The following is a 22150-nucleotide window of genomic DNA, read 5'->3' as shown; positions in this document are numbered from 1 at the left end:
GGGCGGAGCCAGGTCCCTGCGCTGAAAACAGTGCCAGGACCTCTGCACATGCGCGCTACAATCGGCACGCAAGTGCAGTAGCTCCAGGCGCCGAACTGTGTGGGAGGGGCCCGAAGCACGCAGCCCCTAGCCCTGGCCCAATGGCCTCACTGGGGCTGCGTGAATAAGGCTCCTCCCACGGCCAGCTCCTGCTCCCCGCCCCCGACCGGACCCGACACCCGCTCCCCCCCACCCGCCTCCGGACCAGACCCGACACCCGCTCCCCCGCCCCTCCCCCCCCGCCGACCAGACCCGACCCGACACCCGCTCCCACCCCCTCTCTCCCTCCCCCTCACTCTCTCTCCCTCCCTCCCCCTCTCTCTCTCTCCCTCCCTCCCCCTCTCTCTCTCTCCCTCCCTCCCTCCCGCTCACCGGCACGAACGGCTGCAGAATTCTCCCTGGCTGAAGCACTTTCACACAGGTAGGAAAATGGTTTATTTAATCTTTTCTTGGCTTATAAATGTTTATTCAGGTTGGATTTATTTGTATAATATTTGTAGAAGTATAAATAAGGATTTATTGTAGAATTTAATGAGTTCCGTTCCCCCGCCCCACCCCCCCCCACCTCGTTCTGGACGCCTAATTTGTAACCTGCGCCTGATTTTTTAATGTGTAGAACAGGTTTTTTCAGTTCTACAAAAATCTTCACTGGCTCCATTCTACTTTAGTTTGGACTACGTTTTCACTGTGGAAACTTTCAAATCAGGCGTCAGTGGCTGGACACGCCCCCTTTTGAAGAAAAAATTCTGTTCCAAAGTAGAACTGTTCTACCTGACTAGAACTGCAGAAAAAAAATGTGGAGAATTGCGATTTCTAAGATAGTCCGTTCTCCACCAGTTGCTCCTAAAAATCAGGTGCAAATCATGTGGAAACTTGGGCCCTATATTCCATTTGCCATGTTCTTGCCCACTCACTTAGCCTGTCTGTATCCCCTTGAAGTTTCTATACCCCTTTGCAGATTCTTTGCATCCTCCTCACAGCTTACATTCCCAACTAGCATTGTATCATCAGCAAACTTGGATACATTACATTTGGTCCCCTCATCCAAATCATTGCTATACCCCATTAGTTAGAGTCTGCCAAGCCGAAAATGACCCGTTTATTCCTAGTCTCTGTTTTCTGTGTGTTAACCAATTCTCAATTCAAGCTAGTATATTATCCCCAATCCCATGAGCCCTAATTCTGTTTACTAATCTCTTGTGTGGCACCTTATCGAATGCCTTCTGAAAATCCAAATACACCAAGTCCACTGGTTCCCCTTTATCTATTCTGCTAGTTACAACCTCAAAAAGCTCTAACAGATTTATCAAACATGATTTCCCTTTCATAAAACCGTGTTGACTCTGCCCAATCCCAGTATTATTTTCTAAATGCCCTGTTACCACTTCCTTAACAATAGATTCAAGCATTTTCCCTACTACTGATGTCAAGCTAACTGTCTGTAGTTCCCGGTTTTCTCTCTCCCTCCTTTTTTAAATATTGGGGTTCCAATCTGCAGAAAGTTTCTCGAATCTATGGAATTTTGGAAGATGACAACCAATGCATCTCTTTAACCACCTCTTTCAAAACCCTACTCTCCTACTCACTACGTATTCCCTTTGTTTTTTTAACCTTATCTACTTGCACTGCCACCTTTAATAATCTGTGTATCTGCATACCAAGGTCCTTCCGCTTCAACACTTTTATACTTTGAACTGCATTAGCCATGTTGTTCGCCTATTTATGTGGTTTTTCACAATCTTTGTCAAAATTTGGCATATCCTCCAGTTTGATGTCATCAGCAAATTTTGATATTATTCCCTCAGCGTCAACTGTGGCTGTGAAGTCCTACTCCAGGGTCTTGAGCACAAAAAAATCTAGGCTGTCACTCCAGTGCAGTGCTGAGGGAGCGCTGCACTGTCTGAGGTGCTGTCTTTTGGATGAGATGTTAAAACGAGGCCCCATCTGCTCTCTCAATTGGATGTAAAAGATCCCATTGCACTATTTCAAAGAAGAGCAGGGGAGTTATCTTCGGTGTCCTGGCCAATATTTATCCCTTAATCAACATAACAAAAAAAAGATTATCTGGTCATTATCACATTGCTGTTTGTGGGAGCTTGCTTGTGCAAAAAATTCGCTGCCATGTTTCCTACATTACAACAATGACTACACTCCAAAAGTATTTAGTTGGCTGTAAAGCGCTTTGAGACATCCGGTGGTTGTGAAAGGTGCTATATAAATCCAAGTCTTTCTTTTTTTCAATTCCTAAATCCAGATTATTTATATAGTAAATAAGAGCAGCCCCAATACTTATCCTGTAGAACACCACTCATCAAACCTTTCCATTCCAAATAACTTTATTTTACCCCTACACTTTGCTCTCTGCCCTCAAACCATCTCTATTCATATAGCCACATTTCCTTTAATTCCACAAACTTTTATCTTTGCCATAAGTTTCTTATATGATGCCTTATCATATTTCCCTTTATGAAAATCAATATAAACCACATCAGCTGCATTTTGTTTAATTTCTTTGTTACATCTTCAAATAATTCAGTAAGTTTGGCATGCTTGGGTAGTTAATTAGCTCTATATTATATACCACATAGCCTTGGTTTAAAACTGTTTCCTACTATAATTTTCCCTACCCCATCCCATTCTGTTGTTCAGAAAAATATCCCTTGATTGAGCTGGCCAATATATTCTACAGAGAATGCAGACAGTGTAACAGATAACTAGAAAAAATAAACGAGGTGCTACTTTGTGTGATAAAATGGCTGTGCTGAAAATATGATAAACCTTGAGTATAATCAGTCCTTAAAAAGAGTAGATTCCATGTCTCTTCTTGGTGGTCTTGCTGGAGGGATCTTTGATAAAACCTCTCTTGCATAAAAAGTATTGTGGAGTCCTGCTTCTCGTAGTGCTTGCTCAATTCGAACACGAGGGTCAGCTACCACCTGCTCAGAAATAAACATTTTTACAGCTTTTTTTTAACGCTCAAAGCTAAATATGAAATATTTACATTTACCAACAAAAATTTACTTGAGTCAGAAGTTTATGGGGTGAGATCATGGCAGTATCTTTGGTGTTAGTGGGAGTGCACCTCACTTACATGGAGTTGTCGGGTTCCCATGTTAGTACAGGCACATCCGGGTGCTTGAATATAAATAACTGCTGTTTAATCATTATCTCTCACCATGCATCTCTCACCTTCCACCCCCTCCCCCCTCCCCTCCCCCGCCCCCACTCTGCCTTCAAATGAGAAATATTACATTTCTATGATGGGCATTTAATGCACTTTCCAATCTTTTGTTGTGTTAGCACGACAAGATTTAAGTTGTATGTTACTGTGTTATAAGCATGCTTCATTCGGGAAGGAATTAATTCATGATCTCATAGTAAATGATCCTCTTGGGAAGAGTGATCATAGCATGGTAAAATTTCAAATCCAGTTTGAGGGTGAGAAAGCTAGGTCTCAAACTAGTGTCCTGAACTTAAATAAAGACAATTACAAAGGTATGAAGGCAGAGTTGGCTAAAGTGACCTGGGAAAATAAATTAAAGGGTAAGATGGTAGAAAACCAGTGGTGAACATTTAAGGAGATATTTCATAACTCTCAGCAAAGATATATTCCAGTGAGAAAGAAAGTCTCTAAGAGAAGAATGAACCATCCCAGGCTAACTTTGAAAGTAAAGGATCGTAGCAAATTGAAAACAAAGGCATACAATGTTACGATGAATAGTGGTAGGCCGGAGGATTGGGAAATTTTTAGAGATCAGCAAAGAATGACGAAAGAAAATGATAAAGAGAGAGAAGATAGTTTATGAGGGTTAGTTAGCAAGAAATATAAAAACAGACAGTAAGAGCTTCTACAGATATATAAAAAGGAAGAGAGTAGCTAAAGTAAACGTTGGTCCCTTAGAGGAAGAGACTGGGGAATTAATAATGGGAAACAGGGAAATGGCAGAGACTTTGAACAAATATTTTGTATTGGTCTTCACGGTAGAGGACACTAAAACATCCCAATAATTGATCATCGAGGAGCTGTGGGGGGGTGGGGGTGGGGGGGGGAGACTTAAAACAATCACTATCACTACAGATAAAGTACTAGGCAAGCTAATGGGACTAAAGATGGACAAGTCCCCTGGACCTGATGGCCTGCATCCTCGGGTCTTAAAAGAAGTGGCTACAGAGATAGTGGATGCGTGGTTGTAATCTACCAAAATTCCCTGGACGCTTTAGAGGTCCCAGTGGATTGGAAAACCGTAAATGTAACGCCTCTATTTAAGAAAGGGGGGAGACATAAAGCAGGAAATTATAGACCAGTTAGCCTAACATCTGTCATTAGAAAAATGCTGGAGTCCATTATTAAGGAAGTAGTAGCAGGACATTTAGAAAATCATAATACAGTCAAGCAGAGTCAGCATGGTTTTATGAAAGTAAAATCATGTTTAACAAATTTGCTGGAGTTCTTTGAGGATGTAATGAGCAGGGTGGATAAAGGGGAACCAGTAGATATCATGTATTTGGATTTCCAGAAGGCATTAGATAAGGTGCCGCGTAAAAGATTACTGCACAAGATAAGAGCTCACAGGGTTGTGGGTAATATATTAACATGGATAGAGGATTGGCTAACAGAAAACAGAGAGTCGGGATAAATGAGTCATTTTCAGGTTGGCAAACTGTAACTAGTGGGGTGCCACAGGGATCAGTGCTGGGGCCTCAACTATTTACAATCTATATAAATGACTTGGATGAAGGAACCGAGTGTAATGTAGCCAAATTTGCTGATGATACAAAGATAGGTGGGAAAGCAAGTTGTGAGGAGGACGCAAAGAATCTGCGAAGGGATATAGATAGGCTAAGTGAGTGGGCAAAAATTTGGCAGATGGAGTATAATGTGAGCAAATGTGAGGTTATCCACTTTGGTAGGAAAAATAAAAAAGCAAATTATTATTTAAATGGAGAGAGATTACAAAATGCTGCAGTACAGAGGGATCTGGGGGTCCTTGTACATGAAACTCAAAAGGTTAGTGTGCAGGTATGGCAAGTAATTAGGAAAGCAAATGGAATATTGGCCTCTATTACAAGGGGGATGGAGTATAAAAGTAAGGAAGTCCTGCTGCAACTGTACAGGGCATTGGTGAGACTACACCTGGAGTACTGCGTACAATATTGGCCTCCTTATTTAAGGAGGGATATACTTGCATTGGAGGCAGTTCAGAGAAGGTTCACGAGATTGATTCCTGAGATGAAGGGGTTGTCATATCAAGAAAGGTTGAGCAGGTTGGGCCGATACTCACTGAAGTTTAGAAGAATGAGAGGTGATCTTATTGATACGTATAATATTCTGAGGGGGCTTGACAGTTTGGATGCAGAGAGGATGTTTCCTCTCGGGGGAGGGAAGCTATAACTAGGGGGCATAGTCTCAGAATAAGGGGGCGCCATTTAAAACGGAAATGAGGATGGATTTCTTCTCTCAGAGGGTCGTGGATCTATGGAATTCTCTACCTCAGAGAGCTGTGGAGGCTGGGTCATTGAATAATTTTAAGGTGGAGATAAATACATTTTTGAAGGATAAGGGAGTCAAGGGTTATGGGGAGCATGAAGGGAAGTGGAGTTGAGGCCAAGATCAGGTCAGGCATGATCTTATTGAATGGCGGAGCAAGCTCGAGGGGCCAGATGGCCTACTGCTGCTCCTGGGCCCGAAATTCAGTACTGCTGGAAAGCTGGTGCTCCCCCCACCTTTTTGTGGCCATTAGCGGCAAAAATATTTCGCGGCGGGACCACTCCATATTCAGCTCCGAAAGTGAACAAATGGATTCCAGTGCTAATTCACCCTTCCAAAGTGGATTTTTCAGTGGTGTGGCTGTCTTAATTTGAGCATTATCACCACTGAGAAATTCAGCATGCAGGTAAGGGTTTCTAACGAGCTAGCTGCTCCCTGGCCTTTTTAAAGGCCAGGGTTTGCAGCAAGGACTTGAGAGGGGAAGGAGTCTGGAAGGATGGCTGGTGTAAGAGGTGCAAGGAGAGCTAACAGGTCACTGATTTGGAGCTGGAGACACTGATGGAAGGTGTGGAGGACAGAAGAAGAATACTGTTTCCTGATGTGGGGAGACCAGGCAGACCACCAGTACATAATGCATGGAGGGAGATTGCTGGGGAGGTGTCAGGCACCTCCATATATGTGAAGACGCACCCTCCCAGGAGGGTGCTGGCCAGTCTGCACCTGGTCCTTCCAGGCCTAAAAGTGTTCCAGGGCATCGTAGGAGGACAGCTGTAGGTCCCAGACAACATCCACAGCAGCCTTCCCGGACCCATGGTGCAGCCACAGGGATGACAGTTAGGCGTAGTGTTAGGGTAATCACGTGTAACAGGTATTATAGTGAGATGCAAAGGGGTAAAAACTAATAACAATATTATTATATTGTTCTTTATGGTCTGTTTTTGCAGTGATTTGGATAATTGGATAAATCTTTATTTTTGGCACATATATCTGGCCAGGTGTTTCATCTGGGAGTGGGCAATTCTGCATTAAGGCACTCATTGCGATGGCCATTGAAAGTGGGAGCTGAAGGATTAAGTGTGGATGGGATTATCTGAAGCGAGCAGCTATGAGACGCAGCTACACCTCCCTTCCAGGGTTGCGATGAGGACGACGCCTCCTAGCTCTTTGGCGACGGGGATCCTCCTCCTCCTCCTCAGGTGGTACTGCTGGCTCGATCTCCAGTGGCTATCCCCTCATGATGGCCAGGTTATGCAGCATGCAGCAGACCATGATGATTATGGAGACCCGTTGAGGAGAGTACTGCAAGGTGCCACCAGAGCAGTTCAGGCACTGGAACCTCTGCTTGAGGATGCCTATGTACTGCTCGATGATGTACCTGGTGGTACAATGAGCAGCATTGTATGCATATTCTGGCGCTGTTCTGGGGTTCTACAGTGGAGTGAGCAGCCAAGTGACCAGGGATATCCCTTGTCCCCAAGCAACCAACCGCAATCCTGATTCAGGCTGGTGAAGATGGCGGGCACACTGGTCTGGTGCAGAATGAACAAATCATGGTTGCTGCCTGGATTCGATGCTGGTGGTCACACACGAGCTGCATGTTCAGAGTGGAAGCCTTTGCGGTTGACAAAGATCTCGGGGTGATGATGTAGCGCCCTCAGCCCAACGTGTGAGCAGTCAATGGCACCCTGCACCCTCGGGAAGCCTGCCATTTGGGCAAATCCGGCCTGCCGCTCTCCAACCTGTTTGTCCCTTGTCATCGGGAAGGAGATGTACTGGACCCTTCTCCTGTACAGTGCATCTCTGACCTGCCGGATGCACCGATGTGCCGAGAATTGGGAGACGTTACCAATATCTGCAGAGGCAGACTGGAAAGACTGAAAAATTCAAAGCGATGGTGACCTTGGGTGAGGGCGGTCCTGAGGCGTGTTTGAGGCTGCAGGTCTTCTCTTAGAACAGTGCAGATCTCCCTCAGTACTTCTGTCCGAAATCGTAGCCTTTGCAGATACCACGTCTGCGTTGGCCACCTCCCCTGGCAGCTGCCTGCTGGCCATCTCCCTGGTCCTCCTAATTCTCGGACTCCTGTGGAAGCTCTTGATGGAAAGGCTCCTCTCCCAGTAATTGGAGGACGAGGGGGCAGCATCCCTCACCCTCTTCCTGATGCCATCTCCCTCCTGGTCATCCTCTCTAGCTGCAGGTCGGCGCACATCTGCATGCGCGTCTCTCGGTTGTGCATCCATGGCTGCTGCCTCCCTTGCCCACTGCCTCTCTGCATGGTGCTGACGGCGACACCTTCCTCCGTGTGCCGCCCTTCTTCACACCAGCTGTACGAGGTGTCGCCCTCCCAACACTCCTCCCATCCTCAGGGTGAACCCTGCCAAGCAGGTCTCTGCAGCCCACAATGAGGCCTATAGGCCTCTACTAAACAGTCAGAAATGAAAGTTCTACAAAAGTCTGTCAAAACCTCTGAGCAGCACTCAGCAGGTTTAATGAAGCCAAAATAATTACTACAACTTATTGCACTTCAAATTCAAATCAAAACTGAATGAAACTATTTTCTTGGCAAAGGGCCCTGAACCCGGCAACACTTCAGCGGTGTCGCGTTCGAGCACCAACTCGAATACCTCACGGTGGCATTGCCTGAAGAAGTTCGACATTTTTATAGGTGAAAATCCAGGTGGTTGCCGTTTTCCAGTGGCCCCCCCCCCCGCCGCCGAGCTGAATATGGCTCGGGGAAGGAAAAGTAGCTGACCGTGGCAGCTGATCGATTTTTTTCGGTGACGGTGAATTTTGGACCCCCTATTTCTTATTTTCTTATGTTCAAAAAACAAATAACTGTCCAGCTCAGTAGGACTGCCCTCACTTGATTGCACTCTTACCTATCTGATTGTAGCTAGAGCATTTCCAGCAATGACTTCTCTTCCCGACCCTGCACCTTTTGTTCCAGAGGTCCCTCCCCTAGGATCTACCTTTGGTTCACTTCGACTCTTCATTTGCATGCTGCCCCATGGTAACATATTCTACAAATATGGAGTCAGTTTCCAAGACACCCAGCTCTAACCCTCCAGCACCTTTCTTAACTCCTCCATTGCATCTATTTGACATCAGCTGTAATTTGTTCCAGCTAAGCATTAAGACTGAAGCATTAACTTCAGCTCTACCACAAACTCTGTATCCTTGTAGCCGATTCCATTCCCAACCCTCCAGTCACTATCACAAGCTGTTAGTTCTTTTTCCCCTTGAGCTGAGCTTCTAACTCCATATCCTCTGCATCATAAAGATGGAAACATGGTCCATCTCCCCCCACCTTTGCCCATCTGCTGCTGAAACCCTAATGGATGCCTTGTCACCTCCAGACGTTCCTGGCCGACTTCCCATCCTCCACTCTCCGTAAACATCTGCTCCTTTAAAATTCTGCTGGCAGTATCCTATCCTTCACCAGTTACCCATCACCCTTGTCTTCACTGATTTACATTGGATCCTCAAATTTAAAATTCTCATCATGTTTAAAGCCCATTATGGCATCACTCATCCCTATCTCTGTAATCTCCTCCAGTCATACAGACCCCACCACCCCCACCCCTCCTCCTGACTCTGGCCTCTTGTGCATCCTATCTTCCTTTCTTCCCATTATTGGCGGTTGTGCTTATAGTCGCCTAATCTACACACTCTTAAAATTCCCGACCTAAAGTCCTCCATTTCTCCATCTCCTTATCCTCCTTTAAGATCATCCTTAAAACCCACTTTCTTAAGCAAACTTTTGGACTCTTCCTTTTTTGGCTGAGCATCATTGTTTTTGATTATGCCTCTGTGAAGTACCTTGGGGCATATTTCTATGTTAAAGGTTCTCTACATTAACAACACAAATTTGCAATTATTAAGAGTAAAAGCTGGCAGAAAAATACTAAAAGTTAACAAAAAATCTATTTAGCGAACAAAACCAGTTAATTAATTTTACAGAGAAGCTCCAGGAGTCAATCTAGCACAAACATACCCTTGACAAGCAGTATTTTATATCATGGAAATGCAAGTGTACTGTACCTGTTCATCAGTGTACGTAGATAAATGAAATAGTGGCCTTTGGAGGAAAAATTCTTCTTGCGCCCCAATTCCAATTCGAGCTTTTGATGCTTGTGTGTCACCCATCATCCTGACAGGATCAAACTGTGCAGTAACAGCAAACTGTGAACACAATTAGCACATGGGTTGCAATTAGATGGCTATTGTGAGATATTCTTTACGACACACACAAGATAGCTTGACAGGAACATGTCATGTGACCTTGTCACATGATCTTTTTATTATATACATCAGCAGTTGTATTACCACTGTAGATGGAGCAGTAGTCCACTAGTGGAGCTCTATATTAAACTTCTCCCTCCTTAATGAAAAAGTAATCATAACAAAATAATCATACATAATTTGCATAGTTATACACAACAAAAATTATGCACTTATTTTGCCATATTTACAAATCAAACTTAACCACTCGTTTTCTATTTCAAAGAGGATACCTTCGCTCTTGAACAGAACTTTCCAAACATGGTGTCGAACTTAGACTCATTCTAGGTTGAGCCTGAGGAGACTTTTTCTCCAAGAGCAACTATTGATCTACATTTGGACTCTCTACAACTTCAGGCTGTTTGTCTGCCTGACTCGGACTAGACTTAAATTCTGACTTTCTCTTGGACTTGTTACTAGTACATCTGATGTAGGATTTACTGGTACTCCACTCATAACAAGACTATCTGACTCATCAGAAATAATCGAATCATTCCAACTTTCAACTCCTTCCACATCTGTAGGTAAAATATGATCAATGTGAACAAACCTAACTTGTCCATAATCAAACATCTTGACCAAATATGTGCGAGGGCCACATATCTTTACTATTCTTCCTGGTAACCACTTTAACCATTTATGGTGATGGTTCTTCACTCTAACCTTCTGATTCAATTTCACCCTTCTCTCTCTTACTTTACCTCTATCATGATTCTCTTTCTGTCTTAATTGTTTCTCTTTTACTGACCCTAACCCTAACTCTAACCCTTTACTGACTGGCTTTAACATCGAGAACCTGGTTCGTGGCTGTCGCTTGAGAAACAACTCTGCTGGTGTTCTACCAGTAGCTGTATGAGGAGTATTACGATAAGTAATTAGAAAATTTGCCAATGTTGTGGTCCAATGACAACTGCCGTTTCTTTGGATTTGGATCCAACACTTGCTTGATGAGGGCATGTTTTACAATTTGTTCTGTGTGTTCTGCTGCACCATTTGAAGCAGGGTGGTATGGTGGAACCTTGGTATGTTTCACACCATTTCTGCTCATGAACTGTGCAAATTCTTCTGAAAAAAATTGTGGCCCATTATCAGACACAATTTCTTCTGTGAGATCATATAAAGAAAACAATCTTCGGAAATTGTCTCGTGTTTTTCTTGTTATTTTCCTCATTGAAAACACTTATACCCACTTCGAATGGCTATCAATCACAATGAACAATTGCTGTCCTTCGAGCTCAGCAAAATCTACATGTAACCTTTACCACACACTGGGAGGCCATTTTCATGGCTGCAATAGTACTAATGATGATTTCTTGCTTACCGATTGACATGTGGAACAATGACTAACGATGTACTCCATATCTTTATCTAAACCTGGCCACCATAAGTAACTGCATGCAAAACTCTTCGTCAAGCACATTCCCAGGTGTCGGTCATGAAGATCTCCTAACTATTTGGACCTAAATTTATTTGGGATAACTACTCTTGCACCCACCATGATACAATCTTTATCCACTGATAATTCATTCTTACGAACAAAGTATGGATGAATATCTTCCTCTGATACCTGGCCTGGCCGGCCACTTGCTATATAATCATACATCTTTGACATAACTGGGTCACGTTTAGTTGCTCTACCAATCTCTTATTGGGTGTAACTTGTGATGTGGATGACAACCTGGATATAGCATCAGCATTACTGTGATCAGCTGATCGTCTGTACTCAATGTCAAATTTTGTTTCCACACGAAAAATCTCATCCAATCCAGTTTCAGTGATTCCAACCAATTTCTACCTATCAAAGCAGGCTTGTCTCCTGCCATTATTAAGAGAGGCAAGCTCTGAAACTGATCTTTGTATTTCACCGGTATGGAGATAGGTCCCACAACAGGAATTTGCTCTCCTGAGTAGCCTCGCAGCTCTATCTTCAACTTCTCCAGTCGAAAATCACTCAACTTGTCAAGATATAGCGATTCCAGTACTACGCTCATGGATGCACCAGTATCGATTTCCATGGGTATCCTGGTTCCTGCAACATCTACTTGGATGATGATACTTTGCGAATCGCTGTTAAATACCCTCATGCTCCTCATGACGTGTATCTCCAGAACCTCCTCATCCTGTTGCTTCTCGTCAATGTTATGTAGTCTCTGATGATTTCTACTTCTAGCATTGAACATCGGTTTACTCTTCAGTCGGCATGCCTTCGCAAGATGCCCAGTTTTCTTGCAGATGAAACACTCTGCCTTCACATATAGACAACTTTGAGCAATGTGTTGTCCCAGGCACCAATAGCACGACTTCAATGTACTGTTACCATGGCCAGTTGCTGAGGCCTTGGGGCCCAACTGCCCTTTACTTTTAACCTGCAGGCGATTCATCTCGGTTGTCTGATGACTGGAAATGGCATAAAATTCTCGGGAGTATTGGTCAGCCATATCGATCAACATAGTTGTCTGACAATTTAATCAAAAGTCAAGTTAGAGGTTAACATAGAAACATAAAATAGGTGCAGGAGTAGGCCATTCGGCCCTCCGAGCCTGCACCGCCATTCAATGAGTTCATGGCTGAACATGCAACTTCAGTACCCCATTCCTGCTTTCTCGCCATACTCCTTGATCCCCCTAGTAGTAAGGACTACATCTAACTCCTTTTTGAATATATTTAGTGAATTAGCCTCAACAACTTTCTGTGATAGAGAATTCCACAGGTTCGCCACTCTCTGGGTGAAGAAATTTCTCCTCATCTCGGTCCTAAATGGCTTACCCCTTATTCTTAGACTGTGACCCCTGGTTCTGGACTTCCCCAACATTGGGAACATTCTTCCTGCATCTAACCTGTCTAAACCCGTCAGAATTTTAAACGTTTCTATGAGATCCCCTCTCATTCTTCTGAACTCCAGTGAATACAAGCCCAGTTGATCCAGTCTTTCTTGATGTGTCAGTCCCGCCATCCCGGGAATCAGTCTGGTGAACCTTCTCTGCACTCCCTCAATAGCAAGAATGTCCTTCCTCAAGTTAGGAGACCAAAACTGTACACAATACTCCAGGTGTGGCCTCACCAAGGCCCCGTACAACTGTAGCAACACCTCCCTGCCCCTGTACTCAAATCCCCTCGCTATGAAGGCCAACATGCCATTTGCTTTCTCAACCACCTGCTGTACCTGCATGCCAACCTTCAATGACTGATGTACCATGACACCCAGGTCTCGTTGCACCTCCCCTTTTCCTAATCTGTCACCATTCAGATAATAGCCTGTCTCTCTGTTTTCACCAACAAAGTGGATAACCTCACATTTATCCACATTATACTTCATCTGCCATGCATTTGCCCACTCACCTAACCTATCCAAGTCACTCTGCAGCCTCATAGCATCCTCCTCGCAGCTCACACTGCCACCCAACTTAGTGTCATCTGCAAATTTGGAGATACTACATTTAATCCCCTCGTCCAAATCATTAATGTACAATGTAAACAGCTGGGGCCCCAGCACAGAACCTTGCGGTACCCCAGTCAACAACTTTCTTCTGATTGCTTCATTTTTCATCCCACAAACAAAACGGTCACGCAATGCTAGGTCCTGAAAGTTTCTGAAATGACAGTGAATGGATAGCTTTTTTAATGCTACAATGTACTCACTAATACTCTCATCAATTAATTGATCTCGTGTTCCAAAGCGATAACTTGCAGCAATTTCCAGGGCTGTAGTGCTGTTCTAACTTGATTAGAATCTCCGTCAGTGGCGTGTCGGTGAGCGGGAGAGCGAGGAGGAGGAGCAGCGTCGAGTCGGGAGGCCTACAAGAGGCCCATCAGCTACAGACGGGGAGCGGGAGAGCGAGGAGGCGGAGCAGCGTTGCGTCGGGAGACCCACAAGAGGCCCATCAGTCGCAGTCGGGGGGTGGGAAAGCGAGGAGGAGGAGCAGCGTTGCGTCGGGACGCCTACAAAAGGCCAGCTGGTGCAGCTGCAGCAGGGAGAGAAGGCAAAAAAGAAGTAGAAAGAAATCGAAAGGTGACGTCACAGGGGTAAGTGATTGGCTGGTGATTGGTGAGTAGTTTTTCTTTTTTCTTTTTCTTTTCTTTATCAGTAAGTAACCTTTTAGCATTGTTGTTGCCAAACTAAGTTAATCTAGGGGTTAAGTCATGGCAGGAGAGCTCGGACACTGACGACTACATGTGCGGGAAGTGCATCCGCCTGCAGCTCCTGACAGACCGCATTGTGGCACTGGAGCTATGGGTGGATTTACTCTGGAGCGTCCGCGATGCTGAGGATGACGTGAATAGCACATTTAGTGAGTTGGTCTTACTGCAGGTAAAGGGTACACAGCCAGATACGGACTGGCTGATCAACAGAAAGAGCAGTGGAAGGAAGGTAGTGCAGGGGTCTCCTGCGGTCATCCCCCTGCAAAACAGATTCACCGCTTTGGGTACTGTTGAGGGGGATGACTAATCAGGGGAGGGCAGCAGCAGCCAAGTCCATGGCACTGTGGGTGGCTATGCTGCACAGGAGAGCAGGAAAAAGAATGGGAGAGCTATAGCGATAGGGGATTCTATTGTAAGTAAAATAGATAGACGTTTCTGCGGCCGCAACCGAGACTCCAGGATGATATGTTGCCTCGCTAGTGCAAGGGTCAAGGATGTCTCGGAGTGGGTGCAGGACATTTTGAAGACGGAGAGTGAACAGCCAGTTGTCGTGGTGCATATAGGTACCAACGATATAGGTAAAAAACAGGATGAGGTCCTACAAGACGAATTTAGGGAGCTAGGAGCTAAATTAAAAAGTAGGACCTCAAAAGTAGTAATCTCAGGATTACTACCAGTGCCACGTGCTCGTCAGAGTAGGAATCGCAGGATAGTTCAGATGAATACATGGCTTGAGAAATGGTGCAGAAGGGAGTGATTCAAATTCCTGGGACATTGGAACCATTTCTGGGGGAGGTGGGACCAATACAAATTAAATTAAGATGGAGAGTGACACCGTAACTTTGATGGTATGAGACGTGAATTGGCTAGAATAGACTGGCAAGTGAAACTGAAAGGGTTGACGGTGGATTGGCAATGGCAAACATTTAAAGATCACATGGATGAACTTCAACAATTGTACATCCTTGTCTGGAGTAAAAATAAAACAGGGAAGGTGGATCAACCATGGCTAACAAGGGAAATTAAGAATAGTGTTAAATCCAATGAAGAGGCATATAAATTAGCCAAAAAAAGCAGCAAATCAGAGGACTGGGAGAATTTTGTAATACAGCAGAGGACAAAGGGTTAAATTAGGAGGGGGAAGATAGAGTATGAGAGGAAGTTGCTGGGAATATAAAAACTGACTGCAAAAGCTTCTATAGATATGTGAAGAGAAAAAGATTCGTGAAAACAAATGTAGGTCACTTGCAGTCAGATTCAGGTGAATTTATAATGGGGAACAAAGAAATGACGGACCACTTAAACAAATACTTTGATTCTGTTTTCACGAAGGAAGACATAAATAACCTTTCGGAAATACTAGGGGACCGAGGATCTAGTGAGAAGGAGGAACTGAAGGATATCCTTATAAAGCGGGAAATTGTGTTAGGGAAATTGATGGGATTGAAGGCCCATAAATCCCCGGGGCCTGATAGTCTGCATCCCAGAGTACTTAAGGAAGTGGCCATAGAAATAGTGGATGCATTGGTGATCATTTTACAACAGTCGATCGACTCTGGATCAGTACCTATGGATTGGAGGGTAGCTAATGTAACACCACTGTTTAAAAAAGGAGGGAGAGAGAAAACGGGTAATTATAGACTAGTTAGCCTGACATCAGTAGTGGGGAAAATGTTGGAATCAATTATTAAAGATGAAATAGCAGCGCATTTGGAAAGCAGTGACCAGGATCGGTCCAAGTCAGCATGGATTAATGAAAGGGAAATCATGCTTGACAAATCTTCTGGAATTTTTTGAGGATGTAACTAGTAGAGTGGACAAGGGAGAACCAGTGGATGTGGTGTATTTGAACTTTCAAAAGGCTTTTGACAAGGTCCCACACAAGAGATTGGTGTGCAAAGTCAAAGCACATGGTATTGGGGGTAATGTACTGATGTGGATAGAGAACTGATTGGCAGACAGGAAGCAGAGAGTCGGGATTAACGGGTCCTTTTCAGAATGGCAGGCAGTGACTAGTGGAGTGCCGCAGGGCTCAGTGCTGGGACCCCAGCTCTTTACAATATATATTAATGATTTAGATGAAGGAATTGAGTGTAATATCTCCATGTTTACAGATGACACTAAACTAGGTGGCAGTGTGAGCTGTGAGCAGGACGCTAAGAGACTGCAGGGTGACTTGGACAGGTTAGGTGAGTGGGCAAATACATGGCAGATACAGTATAATGTGAATAAATGTGAGGTTATCCACTTTGGGGGAAAAAATACGAAGGCAGAATATTATCTGCATGGCGGCAGATTAGGAAATGGGGAGGTGCAACGAGACCTGGGTGTCATGGTTCATCAATCATTGAAAGTTGGCATGCAGGTACAGCAGGCGGTGAAGAAGGCAAATGGTATGTTGGCCTTCATAGCTAGGGGATTTGAGTATAGGAGCAGGGAGGTCTTACTGCAGTTGTACACGGCCTTGGTGAGGCCTCACCTGGAATATTGTGTTCAGTTTTGGTCTCCTAATCTGAGGCAGGAAGTTCTTGCTATTGAGGGAGTGCAGCGAAGGTTCACCAGACTGATTCCCGGGATAGTGGGACTGACATATGAGGAGAGACTGAATAAACTGGGCCTTTATACACTGGAGTTTAGAAGGATGAGAGGGGATCTCATAGAAACATATAAGATTCTGACGGGTGTGGACAGGTTAGATGCGGGAAGAATGTTCCCGATGTTGGGGAACTCCAGAACCAGGGGACACAGTCATGGTTAGGCCATTTAGGACTGAGATGAGGAGAAACTTCTTCACTCAGAGAGTTGTTAACGTGTGGAATTCCCTGCCGCAGAGAGTTGTCGATACCAGTTGATTGGATATATTCAAGAGGGAGCTAGATATGGCCCTTACGGCTAAAGGAATCAAGGGGTATGAAGAGAAAGCAGGAAAGGGGTACTGAGAGAATGATCAGCCATGATCTTATTGAATGGTGGTGTAGGCTCGAAGGGTCGAATGGCCTGTCTCTGCACCTATTTTCTATGTTTCTATGTTTCTATGTCCTTTGGCGAGACAGGAACAAGCACATTTTTCAGCGTTTGATACACCTCAGGGCTTGCTTCAGTCAAGAAATTAGCCCGTTTCCTTTCTAAAACCACCCAGTTATGGTTTTCATCATCGAGGACTCGACGATACTATTCATGGTGAAAAACATTTCTAGCTGCTCCACATATGCTCTGAATGTCTCTCGGTCATGATGGAATTCACCCAAGCACCCTATTATTCCCATAGGCATGGCCATCTGGACTCTGGCAATATCAACAGTATGCTTGAAATTTACGTTGGATTTCTAGCTGTGCTGCAAAACAAAGAACCTCTCAAAGTATCTCTGTTGTTTGCTGGATGATCCACCAACAAAAATTTCAGCTAGGGAATCTGACTATCCTATCCTCGTCACCAATGTGATATATTCTTTATGACATCACAAACACACAAGATGGCTCCACAGGAACTTGTCATGTGACCTTGTTACATGATCATTTTATTATATACATCAGCAGTTGTATGAATTCAGTAGTCCACTAGATGTAGCAGTAGTCCACTAAGGGGAGCTCGATATTACACTGGCTATGATATTTATTTGCCAGATAATGCATAAATATAACATGTACAAAAGTTTATTTGAATAAGTGAATATTGTCTTGGTGGTAACTATATTATTTATAATTTATCTCTTAAGTATTATATATTATTTCAATGATTACATATTATTTAAGTAATTGAAGTACTTTCTAAAATAGTAATGTAATATAGAACTGCAGAATAAATCTATTCCAAACAGCAGGGGCTAGAAAATATATTACACAATACCTGTTTATCAGATGAGAAATGGGTTCAATATGGCGTGCAGCATGCGCGTGCTCAGTTCGCACCAGAAATGCACTGCATGCCATATTGGTTCGGGTGTCATGAACTCACCCAGGGTGCCTGCCAGAACAGACATTAGGTCCATTACCTATGTAAATTGGGGGCTTAATGTCTGCTTCAGGCCTCTTTGCCAAATTGGATCAGTGTAACATGTGCTGTGCATGCTCCGGTCAGATTTCCTGGGTCCACAGCAGCCAAACCAGTGATTCTTAAAGGGACCACCAAAGGCTGCCACTAAAAAGTTAAGTACAAAATCTTATACTTGCTTGAATGTGGAGCCAAGAGAAGCATAAGTGCTCCTTCTGGTTCCACATTAAAACTGGGAGTAGTTTCCGGTCCACACACACCCACCATCTTGATTGCTTCAACCCGCCGCCCCTTCTCCCCTAGACTTACCTGCTGCCCTTGGCCGGTGTCCCAGCTGGTCGATCTCAGTCCCCTTCCCAACTGGTGAGCTGTCTCTGGGGTCAAGAGTTTTGCCTGCAGCTCACCGATAACATACAAATGAGGCCGGTGGACCAATTTCCTGTTGTCCTGTCACTGGCCTCTTTAGGTACCTGCAGCCGTTACATCCAGATCACACCCAAATTCGGGCGCGAACCAATTTCTACACCTATGTTCTTCAATTTTGTTTAATCCATTTAACAAAATGTTACCCAGTAAATTCACATATTGAGGTTAATTTTGACTTTTGGGCAGTCAAGTGGCAGTTCACCAGTTCCAGCAGTGAAGAGGCTAGAGACATTTTGAGGCCCAGGCCTCATTTAAATACAACCGCCAAGTCGTGGGTACCGAACGAATGTTCCGATGTAGCTCACTGAATTCAAGCTAGCAGAAAGTCCGACGTGGGCTGGCGATCGCAGTGTGGGGAGGAGTGCAAGGTGGGTCCTATAGGGAGGCATAATCTAAAAATTAGAGCCAGGCCTTTCAGGAGTGAAGTTAAGAAACACGTCGACATGCAAAGGGTGGTAGAAGTTTGGAACTCTCTTCCGCAAATGGCAATTGATGCTAAGTCAATTAATAATTTTAAATCTGAGATTGATAGATTTTCATTAACCAAAACTATGAAGGGATATGGGCCAAAGGCGTGAATATGGAGTTACGTCACGATCAGCCCTGATCTCATTGAACGGCTCAAAGCTAAATGGTCTACTCCTGTTCCTATGAATAAGAAAAATGGTTTTGGCATCAAAGAGGAATATTGTTCTCAATGGTTGGTCAGTCCCTTATTCATTAGTTTCAAAACATACTCTTATGGTGCTTCTTGAACGAATTGATGGTTAAAAAATCTTGTTTAAAAAAAGAAAATCAAACTAGGCACTTAATGTGTGAGAAATTGGATTGTGGCTCTGATACACAACTCAAATTCAGCATCGTTGTTGGCTTCCTATTTTGGTGCATATGTATCACCATCATGTATTTGTATGAAATGAGAACAACAAAAATAAGAGAGCATAAGACTTTATGGTGAGATCAATAATTTCAGTTAAAAAACATAGGGCTAGAAATTCTGCCGCGCCCCATTTGGGGCCAAACTTATGAGAAGTGAGAAAAGTATCGCCAAGTGAGAATCATTTTTGCAGCCCGGTAACTTCAGTTTTAGCGCCCCAAGAGGAAAGTGGAGTGCTAAATGAAGCGCTACCACTTCTCTTAGAGCGCTAAAGTGTATGAGAACGGTGGTAGCGGCAGAACACTGAGCAATGTGCGGGGCAGTGCTGCCGGCATCACAGGCTCCTTCCCTCGCTTAAAGGGAAGGGGCAATGCTGGGTTGCAAGATTATTCCTCTTATTTCTGTGAGGCCATGGGACCTGCACAACTTCCATTACAGTTCCAAGCACTCTAAGAAAGTGGAGGGCTGAGGAAGCGCAAAAACAATGCGCCGTCAAAATTAATCAGCAGGCATCAGACTGGTGTGAAGAATAAAGTTTGCCCTACCTGACCACCACTGCCTTTAAATATTGCTCCCCAAGCAGCCAGCCGCATGACATCATGCAAAACCACCAGGTAAATTCACGGGCGTCAGTGAATTTGCCACGCCTGGTCGGTAACCCCGTAGTGTCCCGTTACTGTCTCCCACGGGCGCAAACGGGAGGCGCAAAGCAGCTGAATTTCCCCCCCATAAATCAGTACCTTTTTCCAGTATGCATCAAGATGTTTTTGACGTTCCTCTTCCTCTTGCATTTTCTGCAAAATGAATGCTTCCATTTTTTCATGACGTGTGCGCAACAACTTCTGTCTGTGCTTCACCCTATCATTAAGAATACAATATATAGTCAGCACTTATACAGTCTCATGCTAATAAACCCATTGAAGATGAGTCAGTTATGATGCCAGTCAGTAAAATAAGATAATTCAAATAGTTGTTAACCTCCTGCCCAGGAGGCTTTTGTATTTTTTGTGGTTCCCTTATCAGTAATCAACTACTTTTTCTTTATTTTCCTATTGTGTGGATGATAGTGTTCAATGGACAAATAATTTTGAAGTGGGCTGAATTATAGATGATTATATTTCAAGCTAAAACATTGAGAAAAGAAGCAAGTTTGAAAAGTTGGATAATTAATATTTACCTCTAAGAAATGCAAATTTTCCACCTTGTGATGTCTTTGTATAATTTACTAGAAACTAAAGTTGGATTTTCCTTGTTGTGGTGGGACGGATCTTTTGTCCATTATTCTCCCTGTCCTTTTCTCTGTCTATAGGATCCTCCCAAGATGGGGGTTCAAGACACAGGGCAGCACAATCTCTCACATGGCACCACAGGTTGCATGAAGCACCAGCCCAGCTCATAGCACCTTGCAGCAGGCAATTAATGATGTTGTTGAACCAACTGAAGCAATATTCATAAGATTGGGATCATAATCGGAGAAAAAAAAACGACAGATCGGAGCAGGCAGCCAGCCCATGCCAATTCCCCACAAGATAGGGAAGGGATTAGCATCCTATTGGGCCTGCCTTCAGACAATTTGATGCAAAAGCACAAGGTGTTATATCCTAACTTGGTGTCTGCCATGAGCAGCATGCAGCACTTCTCTGCGACTGTGCGGCAGAGCATCTTTGATGTCACAGCAGTGTTACAGAGGGATTTTCTCAAAAGCAGAGTACCGTGGAATGAGGCACTCCCTCATGGCCATCTGCAGAGGAGTCCCAAAACAATGAGAAGCCAAGCACAGAACAACGTTCTCTCACAGATGCTGTGACTACTGCCACTGAGATATTGGATATTCACTTACAGGAGTATGTCTCTGCTGGATTGAGAAAACCAGAAGCTTGTTTGGAGAGAAAAAAACAACGATGGCAGGTTTTAACAACATTGGCGAAATTCTACAGTCTATTTTCATACAGCCTAGCACCAGAGGCATGCCTGTAGAAAGGTCCAATGACATCGCTTCCTCTTAAAGTGGCTGCACATCTTCCCAGTGCAATTTGGCCCTACCAAGCAGTGAGCCAGTGTCTGTGAGAGTGGGCAGGCACTGTCAGACACAGCTTTGTTTCATGTGTCTCCAGCCATTGCAGGTACATTAGCGTACAACTATCTCAGAAGGGTTGCAGCACTCTATCTTCTCTTGCTATCACAGTTGCTTGGTGTCCTGGCTAATAGTTATCCCTCAACCAACATCACTAAAACAGATTATCTGGTCATTATCACATTGTCGTTTGTGCGCAAAGTGGCTGTCACGTTTCCTACATTACAACAGCAACTGCACTTCAAAAGGATTTATTTGGCTCTAAATTGCTTTGGGATGGTTCTGAAGTTGTGAAAGGCGCTATATAAATGTAAGTTTTTCTTTTTTTTTCTTCCTCACTTTATCAGCGTTTAAGGTTAAAAAGTAGATCCAGTACACCTCACATGGCCACCAAGAGGAAGCAACGGTGCAGGAAATAACCATTGAAATAAATATTTATACTTTATTTCCCCCTTTTTTTGGTGATTCAGTCCTGTTTGGTGGTAAAGCATATAAGTGGAAAAGGGTAGAGCAACCTACCAGGTGATCAAGAGAACTGTGAATATGTTTTCAGGAAGCAGCCATGTCAGATGAAATATGGAGGTTGGTCTTTCTTATTATTGATGACTGTGCTTTATGCCACCTGCTCTGCCTGGATATCACATATTTCCAACTCAGTCTCCTCTTTTCATTGCTCTCTTCCAGTGGAGCTGTTCCCCAACTAACCTCCTCATCCTTCAGCTGTACGCTGATCCCTCTTCATAGAGCATAATTATGCAGCAGATGATGCTAACCTTGGACACTTTGGCTGGTTTGTAGAGCAGCGTACTGCCAAAGTAGTCCAAACAGCAGAACCGT

At 44.1% G+C, this 22150-nt stretch overlaps 1 protein-coding gene across 5 annotated transcripts in view; it reads right to left on the bottom strand.

Annotated features, from left to right (window-relative positions):
* The window catches only part of LOC139259806 (coiled-coil domain-containing protein 148-like), a 217185-nt gene that overhangs the window by 4671 nt on the left and 190364 nt on the right, over positions 1-22150 (bottom strand). For 4 of the 5 annotated variants that reach the window (XM_070875597.1, XM_070875599.1, XM_070875602.1 and 1 more), the window contains 3 exons: positions 19980-20097; positions 9566-9706; positions 2528-2975 (listed from right to left, as the gene is read on the bottom strand). In XM_070875597.1, the coding sequence (XP_070731698.1) occupies positions 2829-2975; positions 9566-9706; positions 19980-20097 (406 nt within the window). In that variant the 3' untranslated portion in view covers positions 2528-2828. Of the gene's footprint in view, positions 1-2527; positions 2976-9565; positions 9707-19979; positions 20098-22150 lie in introns of those variants that run through there. The other variant, XM_070875598.1, reaches the window with a different exon arrangement.

This window comes from Pristiophorus japonicus, chromosome 3 (assembly GCF_044704955.1).
Source record: "Pristiophorus japonicus isolate sPriJap1 chromosome 3, sPriJap1.hap1, whole genome shotgun sequence".
Lineage (NCBI taxonomy): Eukaryota > Metazoa > Chordata > Chondrichthyes > Pristiophoridae > Pristiophorus > Pristiophorus japonicus.
The sequence above is the reverse complement of the archived record's forward strand: the minus strand, read 5'-3'. Positions and strand labels throughout refer to the sequence as shown.